Genomic DNA, 14,473 nt, shown 5'->3' on the forward strand with positions numbered 1-14,473 from the left:
TTTCAAATCATATATGATATATGTAATGATTTGAATATTATTTCTCATTCAGATACTGCTAGATTAGCCACATTTATGACACCGATTGTATACATGCGTGTGATGTTAACTATTGTACATTGTACCATGCCTTCCAACTTCAATAATGTGTACAACTATAATGACCATACTGTAGTCTATGGTCTGAACTGAGCTTAGAGATTCATTTTCTCCTCAGTTTTTGCTTCAATTTATACTCCCTAGAGTTCATATAGTCCATAGAGTTGAATGTTATTAATGTTTTCTCTATAGACTGTTGATAATGCCTTACTTGGACCGGCGTGGACGGACTTGTGGATTTCTGGACATTGAGGAGAAGGAGAGGAGTGGCAAGTTCTTACGGCGATACCTCCTCTTGGACAAAGCAGCTGGCCTGCTGGAATATTACATGGACAATCCGTTGGTCAGTGGTTTTTATAAGGAAGATAAAGTCTTAAACATATCATTAGATCAGTACCATGTATTTTCCATCCCATAAATTGTTTGTGAGCCCATGTTATTAATTTTCATTGTCAAATCTATCAGTATCATTTTAAGCTTACAAAAATTAATCTTAATCATTTTCATGTCATGAAATTTCATTTCTTTGGCTGAACAGTGTGAAGAATTTTTGTGTCCCAACATGTAAATTTCTGTGCCAGGATAGTGTTCCTGGAAACAGCCCTGGTCTATAGCCCTCCAGATGGCTTCCTCTATCAACATGATGAAGTTATTCACAGAACTATGTTTGTAATGAAGTTATTCACAGAAGTATATTATACTACTTTTTTTTACTAGATGGTTATTCTGCAATTCTGTAATAGGCAATATTTCTATGGATGCTAAAGAAACAACAATGCTGTTGTGATGCCAAACATCAGTAGGGGCTCACTTGCTCTCGGAGGAAAACCAATCTGACTGCCAGGATCTGATGTCTTTTCCTGTTTATGAACTTAGCGAGTTAACTTAATTGGCTGGTAATCCACAAGGGCTTCCTGTAAGTTGGTGTCCTGCTGTTGATCCTGGGAATAGACGTCATGTAAACATGGCCTCATATTGCCATAGACAGTGTGCAGGCCAGTATGGCACAGAGTACAGTAAAAAAAACATTGACACGGCCCAGTTTATCTTGGAAGCATATACTCTTTATATTACAGATTGACATATAATTTATATTGGACCATGGCTGTGTGATAAGATATCCAATACCATCTATTTCCAGTGGGTCTTGCTTCTACATGTAGCTAAATGTCTTGATGAGACAAATTGAAAGAGACAAATAGTGGAACATCAGCAGCTAGCACCTCCTGGTGAGAGTTTTACAATACTGTCGCTTTTCCAGCCATAACAAAAATAAGTGAGAATATGAAATTATGATGTACATTCATATTAGTGCCCCAATCCACTGTGGTATTATGCCATTGGAGCCATATTGGTAGCCTAGGTGCCATCCGATTACTACTGATTTTTTTCAGGGCAGGCCCAGTAGCAATTGGATGGCAACAAGACTACCATATTGGGCAACTCATTTGATGATTCAGTCTCAGATATGGCTGCCTTGACTCTTGAGGTCAATATTTCAGGAAAAGCTGCGGCATCTATTTTCATATACAAATGTATGTGGTATACGGCCTGTAGATGAGACTAAATCCTTACTCTCTTACTAGTATACTGCTTCGGTTTGTCAGTTGTTAAGAAGTGGGGGATAGAAATCTGAATACTTCAGCCCTATATAATTATAAGCCTGTGTGATTCCCCAATACAATGAAATATGGCCTGCCTCAAAGTTTCAGATTGCAAACACTTACTCAAAGATTAGTTGTTTGTGTGGTTGTTGGAAGATCATCAGTGGTACTAGAGAGCAAATTAATACGAGAGTCTAATACAAGTGTGCTTCGAATGACCTTGGTCAGAGTGTGTGATTGAATGGTTGGTCTGGATTTTGAAGTGATGTGTCTGAGCAGGAACTTTGAAGACCACTGCAATCAACTGCAATATTACCTACTCATATGATAGAACTAAAATTATTTATGAGTATAAATTTCAATTTTCATATTGATCACACTCTTGGTCTACTGACACTCCAGACAGGCCTAGACGGAATAGAGGTGTCCATAATTGGGTTTATTGTTGCGGTGCCTGAGGTATTGCTGTTATCAGATTTGCTATTCAAGCTGGGAGTCTTACCAGAGGAAAAGAGATATGAAGGTTAAAAGAGAAGGTTTTTATCACTTCAAGCTGTCCACTCCAAGGAGATAAGGAATTGACCTCCAGACAGGATGGTGTTGTTGGACAGGACAGTGTCCTTGTACATTTTGTAATTATCTTCAACAACCAACAACAAGAAATGATATCAGGAAATAGGAAATTCATGGTTTTTCTCCAGGATGCACCAAGACCAAATCCACGAAACAGTAAAATTCAATGTCAAATGGTAATGCTTGTTACAGTTGAGGCAGGTCTGTTTTCAGAGATAAGAAGAATTTTTAACCTGAAGTGTGGTTGGGTTTTGTTACATCTTCAAGGCCTTCTTGACATACATGACTACCGGTAACATCACAAAGGACTGCAACCTCTACCAGTGACATGTTAAAGTGGTTCAGAACTCTGGCGAATGAGCTATTTAGAGCCCACCAACACTGTGATCTAAGGACAGGATTTCAAATTGCTACATCAGTGCATATACATGGAGAAGTATGAGGCTATACTGTTCATATGCAGAAGTACCAAATAACTTGGACCTAGTTTTACGGATTTCTTTTTTCTTTATTCCAGAACCTTCCCGATGGAACAGCACCAGTCTGTCAAATCAACCTGTCATATATACAGCAAGTACGTAATCAGTCCAGCAAACACTAACTTGTAAAACAATATGTTGATTAATTTTTGCCAAAGTAGATTTTGGATGTACATGAACCATTAGATTTCTTGATTCTTTATCCCAATCACAACACAAAATGAATTTTTTGTCAATTCACCACAGGTCTTTGATGCAAGAAAACAGAGACCAAAGATTGAGTTTTGTTTTGGTAAGTAATTTGTGTACCATGTACACAGCATGCATGTGTAATAATATATATGACAAGGACAGTTTTATCTTCTGTATGTCAACATATAGCTCTGAAAAAATGCAGCATTGTATGTTCGGAGGTCAAGTAAGCCTACTGATATTAGAGTATATGCTGAAAATTAGTGTATTGATTAGTGGATTGATTCTTACCCTTTTATGCAGCAATCCTGGCCAACAGCCGACACTACTTCATGCAGGCTAATGATGAGAATGATATGGATGGGTGGGTCGACAGCATCAACAATGCCAGCAAGATTACAGTAAGTCATCAGATGTATCCTCTAATTGTATATTTGTATGAGTTTGAAAATGCATTTGTGGTTGTCGTGATATACATTAAAAGATAGTCAGACACTTGATCCAACAGATAGAAGCATCTACCAAATTTGCAGTACAACCTTCTACCTATCTGAGGCCTATTTCAAGGTTCTTTACATTGTACATTTGTGGGCTAATTTTTTTCTGTGTTGTATCTTACTGTTTCAGGTCCCTAAGAAGAACATCCAAAGGGTAACAAAGCAGGATGAAGATATGGAAAGAACGCCATGCCCAGGTGGTTACAGAGCTGAGATAGTTGGAGGAATGGTGGTCAAGACACCAATAGAGGTAAGAACTGCCAGTTGTACCATGTGTACCTCTGAGATCATCTGGACTTGTGCACTTTGTATGTGTATAAACTTAGAATGAATAGGAAAATGTCATTTGTCAAAGGTCATATGGATGTCATTAAAACAGGCGTGGAAATAACTTGTGTCATGAGTCAGACTCAGACTAGTAATTGGAAGTAATGAAATGTTGTAAAAGCTCTCAACAACATCCTTCAACGCCATATGTTACATCAAGTAAAGATGAGGATGGAAATAAAGTTTTATTTGACATGTCTTGTTGCCAGATGAGTGACAGTGATAGTGACGCAGAAAACGGGAAATCCAGGGTTTCTCCATCCACTAGGAAAAAACTAGCCCTGGGCCTGAAGCCAGTCAAGACAGGATTCTGTGTCAAGCAGGGTGCGGTGGTGAGTTGTGTGATCTGTTTAATGTCTCTGTTATTCATAGAACAAATATTGAAAATCAGAACGTAAGTAGATCTGTTTCCATTTCCATCATAGAGCATATCATTTTGACTTGTGGTAAAAAGGTAATTGTATAACATGTATTGAGGGGTATGCTTTTCTGGAGAAGTTTGGCTACTATAGTTTAATCACTGCTTAATCTGCATGACAGTTTATGTATTTATGCCATGGCACAAACACTAATTTATTTGATCAACCTGGTTATCAGCATGGCATTTACAGATTTTACTGCTTTTATAGGTGAAGAACTGGAAAAGGAGATACTTTGTTTTGGACCATGAAGGTCTTTCTTACTACAAGTCTAACACAGACACAGTGAGTATAGAGAATTACTTTTACCTCTGGAGTTAGGACTTTTGCTATCACTGGTAGTCTTAATCTTCATAATTTTTTAAATTTATAGTATATTTTTTTTGCGTCTTGTCTAACTTGTCCTTAGACCTTACAATTCTTGTCTTATTTGGAATTACGTAGTATTTTCGTATTGAATAAACCAGTCATATTAAAACTAGAGGCTTGACTTTGTATTGTAATTTGTATACAAATGTGTTTCTAGGATCCCATCAAAATGATTTCCCTGCTTGATATCCTGCATGTCAAGTCCTACTCTGGGTAAGAAGCTCTTGTCATGGTTTTACTCTTCTCTATGGTTAATAACTCTTGTTGGAATGAAAGTGAGAAGTTTTGATATCTGTTTTTTACCATCCAATAACCTTTTTCATCTTATGCATTGCCTGTGAGCAGAAATGTTTCATATGAGATGCTGGTACCAAACTTCTCTACCTTGTCCCTGTCAATATTCCTATACTCTTTTGAATCGTGTGTGGGGCTGGTTTATAACTATGGTGGACCAGTCAGAATGAAAAGTTGGCTCCTAGATCTGTGCGTCATCTTCCTGTGAGATTATCAAAGCTAAATGAATGTGGCTCACTCCAAATGGCTTTCTCCACAGGGATTTGCCAAGAGACAACCTGTTTGAAGTAATCACAACTAACAGAACTTTCCTAGTACAGGTACAGTATGACAGACATTACTTCTATTTTGGAAAATGCTTTTAGCAGGCCACTGCAAGTAAATTCAATGGATAATGTCACCAGCAAGATCATGGATTTTTACCTACATGTACAGTCAAACCTGCCCAAGACGACCACCCGGGGGACCGGAAAAAGCGGTCGATTTGGACAGGTGGTCGCTGAGAAGAGTATCGACTCAAAACATGCCCGACGCGTTGTGTTTAATGGCAAATAGCAAACACGCACACTGTTAATTGTAAATTTAACCCCAAGCTTTTATCGAACTTTTACACGATACAGTGTTTTAAAGCTCAAGTATTTGTACACTAACGTTTTAGACAGTAAGGGAACTTTGATGCTGTCAGTTACCATACAAGCCTTTATGCGTCGCTGTGTTCCTGATCGCCGTATCTGAAATAACTACGGTGCATATTTCGAATTCGATGCCCGGTACGTCCCGATAGCGTCCTTACCCACGTGTGAATGTACAGTACAGTTGGACAAAAGCACTCACACGTACAGATTTTTCTTAAAAAAGTATGAGCTACACAGATCTTTCTTAAAAAAGTATGAGGGTACATACGTTTCAGCATTCGTTCACTTTATAATGATATAGATTCTTTAAAAAAATTCAATTTTGAAAATGATGCGGTTGTTATGGGTCCAAATTTGGGCCGGTCGCGGTCGCGTTGGCCAGGTGGTCGTTGAGTAAAGGTCGCTTAATGCTTACGTCAATGGGAAAAAAAATCGGGACCGAGAAAAAGCGGTCGAAATGGCCAAGTGGTCGCTGAGAAGAGGTGGTCGCTCGGGCAGGTTTGACTGTAATTTAAAAAAAAAAGAAAAAAGAATTTTTTCCCTCCAGAGAAGGTGAACCTGACAAGAAGGTGCCAAAATGGAAAAATACATATCTCGTGTTCTACCCTTGATTGTACTAAGTTGTAGAAGTGACAGTAGTGAGGTACTGTAGCTGTGGTCGTAGTTGTAGAAATGAAACCAGTAGCACCAATGTGGTAGCCATGACTGTAGTTGTCAACTTGGTACATTTGTAATTGATACTAGTCTACCACACTGGTGCCACCTGGTGCATCCCTTCAATACAGAAATCGAAGACTTGTTGCCTTGATACCTGTAGCCCAGTTTGAATCATCATCATTCTTCCTCTTTACAAGAGGTGCAGTGGTGTAACATTTTTTAACTTCAGTGTTCAATATTTGAATTACATAAGATGGAGAAATTACATCACCAACTGTCTTTCTCTGCACTAGTTATTTTGCATTAATAAACCCTTGATTCTTTTGTGTACAACCTCACTCCAACTAGGACATCATTTGAATAGATGGGGTGAGGTTTTGTCAGAGATTGTGCCCCTTCCTTTTGGTTTTGTATTATTCAATTGAATAGCTCTAAGTCTTTCTCAGGTCATAACAACTCCATTCTATTGGTTCTGCAGGCAGACAGTCCAGAGGAGATGGAGGCCTGGATAAAGGCAATCACAGATACAGTAAACTCCTTCAGGAAGGAGTGTCCTATCCAGCGAAAAGGGGTATGTGACTAGGTTTGTACAACACACGTCCATACAGGTGTGCAGTGATCTAACATTCTCTGGATCATAGAATCATGTGGGCTATCTGTACACATCTTTGTCTTCCTTACCTCAAACGAATCACATAGGTGTGTGTGTGTGAAGAGTCACACCACTGATAGTGATAGTCCATTCACAAACTAATGCTTTGATTTTACTTTGTTGCTGTGATGTAACAAACCGATCAACAAATTCACTTTTATGTGAATATTGAAATTGTTTCTCCTGAATGATTTGTATCTGTCAGGACTTTGATCACTGGACCTGATGATGGAGGTTGAGTTTGTATCTTGTGCATATGATAGTTGTCTAGATACAAACAGGATCAATTACATTTTCTACAATTATTATGTCCAAATTTCTCACTATAGGTATTTCAACACTGGGTTTTCTAATGTTCAAATCATTATCAAGCAAGTTATTAAATTTTGCTGACCTTCTAGAATTCTGAAAATTCCTCTTAAGTGGCATCTGTGTAATTTTACAATGACAGTTTCACAAATATTTTTCCAAATCAGTCATTCTTGAAAACAATTGTCATGTAAACTATAAAAATCATTGCACTTTGTCTCATACAGTCCATACCAGAATCCCGCAGGAGAACAAGACACCACTCACCAGACAGCAGGCAGACCCTCCCAAGGCACTTGCGGGGGACTCAGGTGTAAATGCCAAGTGTACTAGGAGAGGGCAGCTAACTTTGGTGTATATATGAGCCATTTAGCATTCCTGATTGGCTAATCTACGACGCAGTGTGTTTAAAATGTTATAATACAGGCTTTTGAGCACTTCATTTCACATGGTGTGAAGCATATCATCTTGCAGTCAAAGAAAGCTGCTAGTGTGTGATTTTCTACCTATTACAAGTTTTTATGCATGCTTACATTTTTAGTCTGTATACAGGCAGTTACTGGCACGTTTTTATTACCAATGCAGTAATACTCTTAGCATCTTGAAAAGCAATTGTCTACAAAAAAGAAGTTGCAACATGTAAAGCTCTTTTACTTCAAAGCAGCAGCTGATTTGATATTTTACATTTGTATTAGTTTTTAAACTTCTAGTTTACTTCTAAGACAATAGTTTTTCTTTTCTGCTTTTAGGAGCAGGCATTGGTAGTTTGCATCAACTTGTATACTATCATACTGTTATGTGTACATAGTCATATTAGAGCAAGTTAATTCAAATATCCCAAACCTTTCTTTTATTGTACTGTTTTTAGTCTGCATTGTTTGTTTTGCCTTGTATCGGCTATTGCGTACGTTCTACATTGCCCAGGACCACATCAAGCACTTGTATAATTATTGTACAGTTTCCCTTTGATGTACTGGTACACATTGGAAATGTTAATCCTGTCTCTTTTGGACAAAACTGTGTTTGGAAGTGGAGTCCATATTAACAGTTGGTATGTGAAGAGGTTATTAACTGTTTTATAAAGGCCACTTATGTACATGTATGTACGTACTTCCCTGTAGAGTCGAGGAGTGAGGAATAAGGTTTTAGGTAAAAGTACAAGGTCAAAACTTTTATTCATCAATTGCATGTTGTACATAAGTTGAGTTTTCTTGTCTAGTAAAGATGTACATAAGATTAAAGTGGGTGTAAGGTTGGGGTTGCTTCAACATTCAAGTTTTAGAGATGGTTTTGTATCAAGGGTTTATTAATTCTTTGTTGTTGCATTTCTACTAAGAAAGTACATGTTGTTTTGATGTTACACAGTACTACTATATATCAAACCAATTTGACAGTATCATGTTAGAACTTCATGAAAATTATGCTAAGTACGTGGGTGTATGTACTAATTTTGTGTTTTCCTGTTATGTGGTTATGTACAAGTGGCTTTGTTTCAGTTGTTGCCCTTTTGTTACAACAGTTTGAACCAGCTGTCCATTTCTGTCAATCATTTTGCCAGTCAGTCAATTAGATACAATTTTGGCAGGTTTAAATCATCCTGTATATATTAAACTTTAAAGTAGGGAAATGAATATACCAAATCTTCCACTGCATGTATGTAGTGTCAAAGTAAGAAGAAGTACCGGGTAATCTGGAAATCATCTGTGATCTCTTTTGTTTGTAACTAACGAGTGAGTTAGGACCAAACCGATCTGTAATGTTTTTCACGTTAGATAAACAATGGAGCCAACACAAATATTCAGAATTTCACAAATGCTGTGTATACATGTAATTGAACCTTTCATAAGAATGTCAAGAAATGACACATGGTGTAAAATGTAACCATCTTGGTAGCATTAAACATCCTCTCATGTGCAACAGCTCCTCTGCTCTTCAGTATGAGCACACACACACAGGTAAATGTAACAACAATCATTCAGATTACAGATGGATACATGTAGTTACAAATGAATAGGTATTGAGGTTGGGCTACTAATTGTCTGTACAACTAATTGTGGCAATATGCTAGGTTTCTTGCTATAAATTGATGGGCCAATCATGTTACAGAACTGAATACTAGTATGTGATAAACTTTTCAACAGAAACAGTGGTACTGTTTTTCTGGGCTACTTTATTACTTACTTTATTTCCAACATGTATTTCCCCAGGAAGGAACCAATATAGTAGGTATCAACAGAACTACAGGGGTGTAAGTAGCCTTATTTGCTATGTTTCCTCTGTACCAGATGGCAATCTTGCTCACTAAATGTCCTTTGTACCAACTTTGCCCCTATCTTGTGACACAGAATATTACCAGATTCCTGAGGTGGGACAGCACTACATTTCAGAGTGCTGAGAATACAGCAGGGGTGAGTCTGGAAAAATTAGAGGATCCAAGTTATCCTCATCAGGTACTGCACAGTCATCGATGTCATCTGTTTCTGCTGGGAGGAAAACACATTTAAATAATTTGTAACATTATTGATCAATGTTGATGATTGATACAACAATGAACCTCTTCAATGTCTGACAAAACCTATTGCAATGGAAAAAACAGGAATAATCAAATTCAGCACTCTCACCTTGGTACTTCTGAGTCAATGGAAAAGGTGGTTCCAAGACATCTGAGGAGTTGTCATTTACAACTTCCTTCCAAAAGGTTTCGGTCTTTGATTCAACTGCTTCTGGTACAAGGCCTTCACCACATGAGGATATCTTGAATCCACAATACTCAGTGACGACTTCAGTTCCATTAGCTTCCCAGCTTTTCTTCTTTTTGTGCTTTTCATCAATACTTCCTTGAATGCTGAGGGCACCTAGAACAGCCTCAGAGCTGAACACAGGGCTAGGCGGATTGTCCTCTTCCCATGGTAACGAACTGTGAATGATCTCTTCAACATTATTGTTTTTTACATCATGTTCTGTACGAAATAAATGCTCTTCTGAGGGTATTTCAGCTAAAGCAGTGTCTTCCAGAACTGCACTTTCTCCGTCACGTAGGTTCATATCAGTGTGAACTACCTTGTCAAGTAAGTTTTCACTGATTCCTTCCTTGCATGTGATATCTGTAGACTGAGGGGAAAAGGTATCATCATCTTTATTTTCCCAGTTTTGTTTATGCTCTCTTTTGTCACCAGTTTTCTTGAGACCAACCTCTGTGCTGCCTGGATGTTGTGGGCCGATACCATTGTCTGCTGACAGGTTAAAGGAATTGTCAGCAACTTCTGATGAATTTATAACATTTCCCTTACCGGGAGATGTCAAAAGGGATGAATTAATCTGAGGGGTCTGTCTTAGTCTTTGGGGCCATGGACCGCTTGTTGTTCCCTGACATTGCTTGACTGAACTGCATCTTGTCATTGTTGGCTTGTTGCAGTATCCCCACCTGGCTGCAGGAGAACAATGGAAAATAGGATTTCCTGTAATTACATGGCTTGATTACAATACCTTATGGCCTCAACTGTAAGCATCAACTAGCAGAGTGCTCTCAGACAAGTATTGCAGAACTGAAAAAAAAAACTATTTCTACTGTGTGAATATGACTGATCATGACACTAGTATACATGGCTATACCATTAGAAGCACCGGCCAGTATTGAAGTGGATTGTTGAGCATTAAAAAAGAATTCTGTAACTTTAAAAAAAATTATTTTAGTGGCTACCCGCCAAACAGCATCTGTGCCAAGGACTAACTTGGAACAAGTGAACAGAATAATACCGGTACTGTATGAATGAAGAGAATATGTTAGACACAAGGACATGTAGTGTCCAGCCAAAACAGCAAGAAATCAACTAAACCAAGTTTTTTTAATATGTCAGTTTCCCAAGAGCATCTACCTTTTTGACTCGGCACATCATCATCTTGACAGTGTTTTGCTGCCAGGCTGCAGTGCTGCTGCAGCTGACCTGCATGAAAGCTCTGTTCCAAGTCCTGTGGAAATTCTATGGCTGACAAAGAAAATATAGTGGTTTCTTTTCCATATAATTATAACAGACAGAATCATTTCTAATAGTAATACATCCCTACATTTTCTGCAGGGTAGAATGAAGAGTTCTCATCCTAGCATGTTACTATCTGGTTCATTTACTGTCCAGACAAGTATTATATCAAAAAGCTGATTTAATTTGATCTAAGTTATCTTTTTTTTATGTAGGAGGATCAAAAGTGAATCCAATGAAGTCACATACATTGTAACTTTTTATAAGGCTGAGAGGTTGTTAAAGAAATTAACATTTATAGATTGTCTAAAAATACATATAAAGCCACTGGTCCTCAAGGGATCACAGAATCCTGAATATCTTACGTTCTGCCTTCAAGCCCTTTGCCATACATCCACTTCCCTCATCAGATTCTCTTTTTACAGGTGCCCTTCTGATGGGGAGGTCCAAGTGCTTGCCGGTGTAATGATGGGGAAACATGGTTGCAATAGGAAGTGTGGGCTTTCGAACATTCACAGTTCTCATCTTGTACATTCTGTAATGATAGAAAATAAAATAGCACAAAGCAAATATCTCAGTTATTTTGTCTCATGCTTTTCTTATCATTTCAATCCTTTGTATGGACCATACCAGTAACAAGTACCATAAAACTAAAACACTTTTTAAACTAACTATTTTTTCAGACTTGAAATAAAATCACACTGAGCTTATGGGGATTCAAAACTAGCCTTCGAAGAGTGAATGTGAGGAAATGTAATTCAAGGAGAAGAAGGAGCAAAATCTTACTTCATTTAGCAGTGATTAAAGTGTGTGAGTGCGTGAGTTATCATGAGTGAACTAGTGATAGGGGGTTAATTCTAGATCAGAGCTCCTCATACACAGAAGACTCACATCCTTGTCATCAGTCTGGATCTCTTAGGCTTGGTGTAGGGCATCTTTCTTTACCTATCGGCAAATATATGTGACGTTAGTTTTCATCAAGTAACTATTATATTTTTAGTTAAACGGCTTAAAGACCTTAAAGGTTGGTTATCAACAATATTTTAGAGGCATAAAAATACTGTGTAAACCGCCCTTAGAAATGCTGAAAGGCTTTAATTAAGGTTTATAATATCTCGCAAAATGGGAATGAGTTGATTATCACAACCGGTAGTAGCTGTCATTTGTCATTATACACAAATTAACCGACCCCGATGTGAACTGGGTACTTGTATTTGTGATGATGTCTAAAGCTGGACAATTGTAGTAAAAAAAAGTATGACATTCAGGACGCTGAAATTGTCCCTGTGGGGGTACAGGACGTTAACGTTACTAGATAAAGACAACATTCAATTTCAAGAGCCGGCGCGGTAGGCAGCAGTGATGTCGTCTGCAACATTAAAAGGCCCACAAACGACAGGTAAAGCAATTCCTATCTGAGTTGAGCTGTCGACGCGACTTTATTCTTACCTGTAATCACGCAAGTTAAAGTTAGATTTTTAAACACAATGAAGCACCGACTATTAAAATTTCTCCCAGCAAGAGGCTCCGTCATTTGCTGCAGACGAACTTTTTCTCTCGCCGTCTGGTCATAATTCCCGCCATTTCTTCTGATCACGTGACTACATCAGCTGATAGCAGTCGTCCTTTTTTTCGAAGATTTTTACAATTTTTCATCTATTGCCATATGTTTTCAAAAAAGAAAAATCCACATAGCGTTCAACTAACTTCCAGTGTTTCTTTGCTTTTCTTTCCGTACAAAATTCTTCTTGCGTGACGTCAGGCCAGTTCGCGCCATTTGTCACGTGAGCTATGAACAAAATGGCGACGTCCATGTTTTGAAATTTCCTTGGTCACTTTTTGTCTCAAAAGTTACAAATCCGAAAGGTGGTTTGATATGAAGTTGACGCGTGATGAAGCTTATGAGGTCCTGGAACTGCCACTTGGTAAGTACAACGTGTAATGTGTTTTTAACGGGCAACGTCAACATTGAAATTTAAAGTTTTTACGTCGCTTGAGGAAGTTATCAAATTCCTCAGGGCAAAATTTGTGGGGAAATAATAATTGATTACTTCTATCTTTCAAAAGGGGGATCCCTTTTGATGGAAAATTATGTATTATTGTATGATATTCTGTAGGAATTATCAGAGATTGTCGCAGCTGCGCTGTAGTTTAACTTCAAATGGAGTTTAACTCTTGCTTTGAAGTTTTGAAGAAGTGCAGTTGTACTTCTAGGTCAAAATTACGATGTGGCGCATAATAGTTGTCATGCAGGATGTAGTTGCGAAACTGGGATGAGGAAGCAATAAATACGACCTAAGGGGTAGGAAGAAAAGACAACTTTGTTCCATTTACGCAAGACAAACGCGACAAAGTATCAAGACAAGAAAATGTAAGATGATGATGTGATGATCCAAAGTACAAATATTGTGTACTAGGTAATTTTTTGTTCTCTGCAGATGACCTCACTGCAAAAGGATGGACAAAAGTGAAAGCACATAACAGAACTGTTAATAACAGGTCGTTTTTGGAAAGAGATATCAACGAAATTGGCACCACTAAATTTACCAAAACTCAAGTTCCTATAATTTTGGCAAGGTAGTTTTTTTTTTTTTTTGTTAGTGATTCACATTGAAGAGATGCACTTTGAGGAGTGTTAAGAATTATAAAGTCTTTATCATTCAGGATAGGGCATATATGTAACATTACCATACTAATTAGATAATTATCATTAAAAAAGAATGTTTTCTTACTGATGTTGAATATGGGTTTGTACCATTTTGTTTAGTATATTTGTTTAGGTACGCTGTAGATTATTCGGACTCAAACTGAGCTATAAAGCTTCATTGAAGGCTGGAATGCCCATATGTATATAGCCTCCTTTATACCTCTTTCAAAAGTGTAGTCTTGTTCAGTGTCCAACATCCTGACTTTGTTCAATGAAACATTATGGCCAAGTGATTCAATGTAGATACTTATTATTGATTGTCAGTACTAGTAATGAAGTAAGAAACAGACTATAGGTATAAGAATATGTGCACCATTGTGGGTTCGCTTAAAAGGCTGGGCTGTCTACCAGGCCAGGCTACCTGGCCTGTCTACCTGGCCTGGCTATCACGTCAGGCTACTCAGATCCCCCCATTCATACCCCCATCATGTGGCACTCAGCCAAAATAGCTGATTGACAGGCATAGTAATTGCTAATTTTCAACCCTGCCAGTGTCCACTGGCTGGACCCTTCGGGAAAGTGTCTGGGAGGCCTTCCTTGCAGCTGTCAGGAACACATTCAAGTACTGTACCAGTACTGTGTTCGGTAAATGCTTTAGGGTGTTAGACCTAGAAAACAGAGGTCCTGGGTTCAAATCCTTTGACATGTCACAAAATCTGTTAACAGTACTTTCCCCACTCCAA

At 38.1% G+C, this 14,473-nt stretch overlaps 3 protein-coding genes across 11 annotated transcripts in view; 2 read left to right on the forward strand and 1 right to left on the reverse strand.

Annotated features, from left to right (window-relative positions):
• Window positions 1–9,020, forward strand: part of LOC118414338 (pleckstrin homology domain-containing family A member 1-like) — a 10,031-nt gene extending 1,011 nt beyond the window's left edge. For 2 of the 3 annotated variants that reach the window (XM_035818327.1, XM_035818328.1), the window contains exons 2-12: window positions 292–442; window positions 2,794–2,850; window positions 3,002–3,047; window positions 3,251–3,348; window positions 3,575–3,694; window positions 3,981–4,103; window positions 4,401–4,475; window positions 4,717–4,772; window positions 5,113–5,173; window positions 6,624–6,716; window positions 7,334–9,020. In XM_035818327.1, the coding sequence (XP_035674220.1) occupies window positions 302–442; window positions 2,794–2,850; window positions 3,002–3,047; window positions 3,251–3,348; window positions 3,575–3,694; window positions 3,981–4,103; window positions 4,401–4,475; window positions 4,717–4,772; window positions 5,113–5,173; window positions 6,624–6,716; window positions 7,334–7,423 (960 nt within the window). In that variant the 5' untranslated portion in view covers window positions 292–301 and the 3' untranslated portion in view covers window positions 7,424–9,020. Of the gene's footprint in view, window positions 1–291; window positions 443–2,793; window positions 2,851–3,001; window positions 3,048–3,250; window positions 3,349–3,574; window positions 3,695–3,980; window positions 4,104–4,400; window positions 4,476–4,716; window positions 4,773–5,112; window positions 5,174–6,623; window positions 6,729–7,333 lie in introns of all 3 variants that reach the window. The other variant, XM_035818329.1, reaches the window with a different exon arrangement.
• Window positions 8,602–12,667, reverse strand: LOC118414319. Of its 2 annotated transcripts, none has more exons than XM_035818294.1 (6): window positions 12,533–12,667; window positions 11,975–12,028; window positions 11,449–11,618; window positions 10,982–11,092; window positions 9,728–10,534; window positions 8,602–9,586 (listed from the first exon to the last, which is right to left on the reverse strand). In XM_035818294.1, exons 2-6 carry the CDS (start codon window positions 12,016–12,018, stop codon window positions 9,483–9,485), a joined length of 1,236 nt encoding a protein of 411 aa, XP_035674187.1. In that variant the 5' UTR covers window positions 12,019–12,028; window positions 12,533–12,667; the 3' UTR covers window positions 8,602–9,482. The 2 variants fall into 2 exon arrangements, with proteins under 2 accessions (XP_035674187.1, XP_035674186.1); XM_035818293.1 differs by having other exon boundaries at window positions 8,602–9,589.
• Window positions 12,668–12,820: 153 nt separating this feature from the next.
• The window catches only part of LOC118414296 (stress-induced-phosphoprotein 1-like), a 17,393-nt gene continuing 15,740 nt past the window's right edge, over window positions 12,821–14,473 (forward strand). For 4 of the 6 annotated variants that reach the window (XM_035818248.1, XM_035818250.1, XM_035818251.1 and 1 more), the window contains exon 1: window positions 12,821–13,008. In XM_035818248.1, the coding sequence (XP_035674141.1) occupies window positions 12,960–13,008 (49 nt within the window). In that variant the 5' untranslated portion in view covers window positions 12,821–12,959. The remainder of the gene's footprint in view (window positions 13,009–14,473) is intronic. The other 2 variants (XM_035818254.1, XM_035818253.1) reach the window with 2 other exon arrangements.

Source organism: Branchiostoma floridae, chromosome 4, assembly GCF_000003815.2.
Source record: "Branchiostoma floridae strain S238N-H82 chromosome 4, Bfl_VNyyK, whole genome shotgun sequence".
Classification (NCBI taxonomy): Eukaryota; Metazoa; Chordata; class Leptocardii; order Amphioxiformes; family Branchiostomatidae; genus Branchiostoma; species Branchiostoma floridae.

Coding starts and splice junctions, on each gene's coding strand:
- LOC118414319 (XM_035818293.1), bottom strand. CDS start 12,018: ATGCCCTACACCAAGCCTAAGAGATCCAGACTGATGACAAGGAT. Junction 10,535..10,981: donor TGATGTGCCGAGTCAAAAAG/GTAGATGCTCTT, acceptor GTTCTCCTGCAG/CCAGGTGGGGATACTGCAAC. Junction 9,590..9,727: donor ATTGACTCAGAAGTACCAAG/GTGAGAGTGCTG, acceptor TTTTCCTCCCAG/CAGAAACAGATGACATCGAT.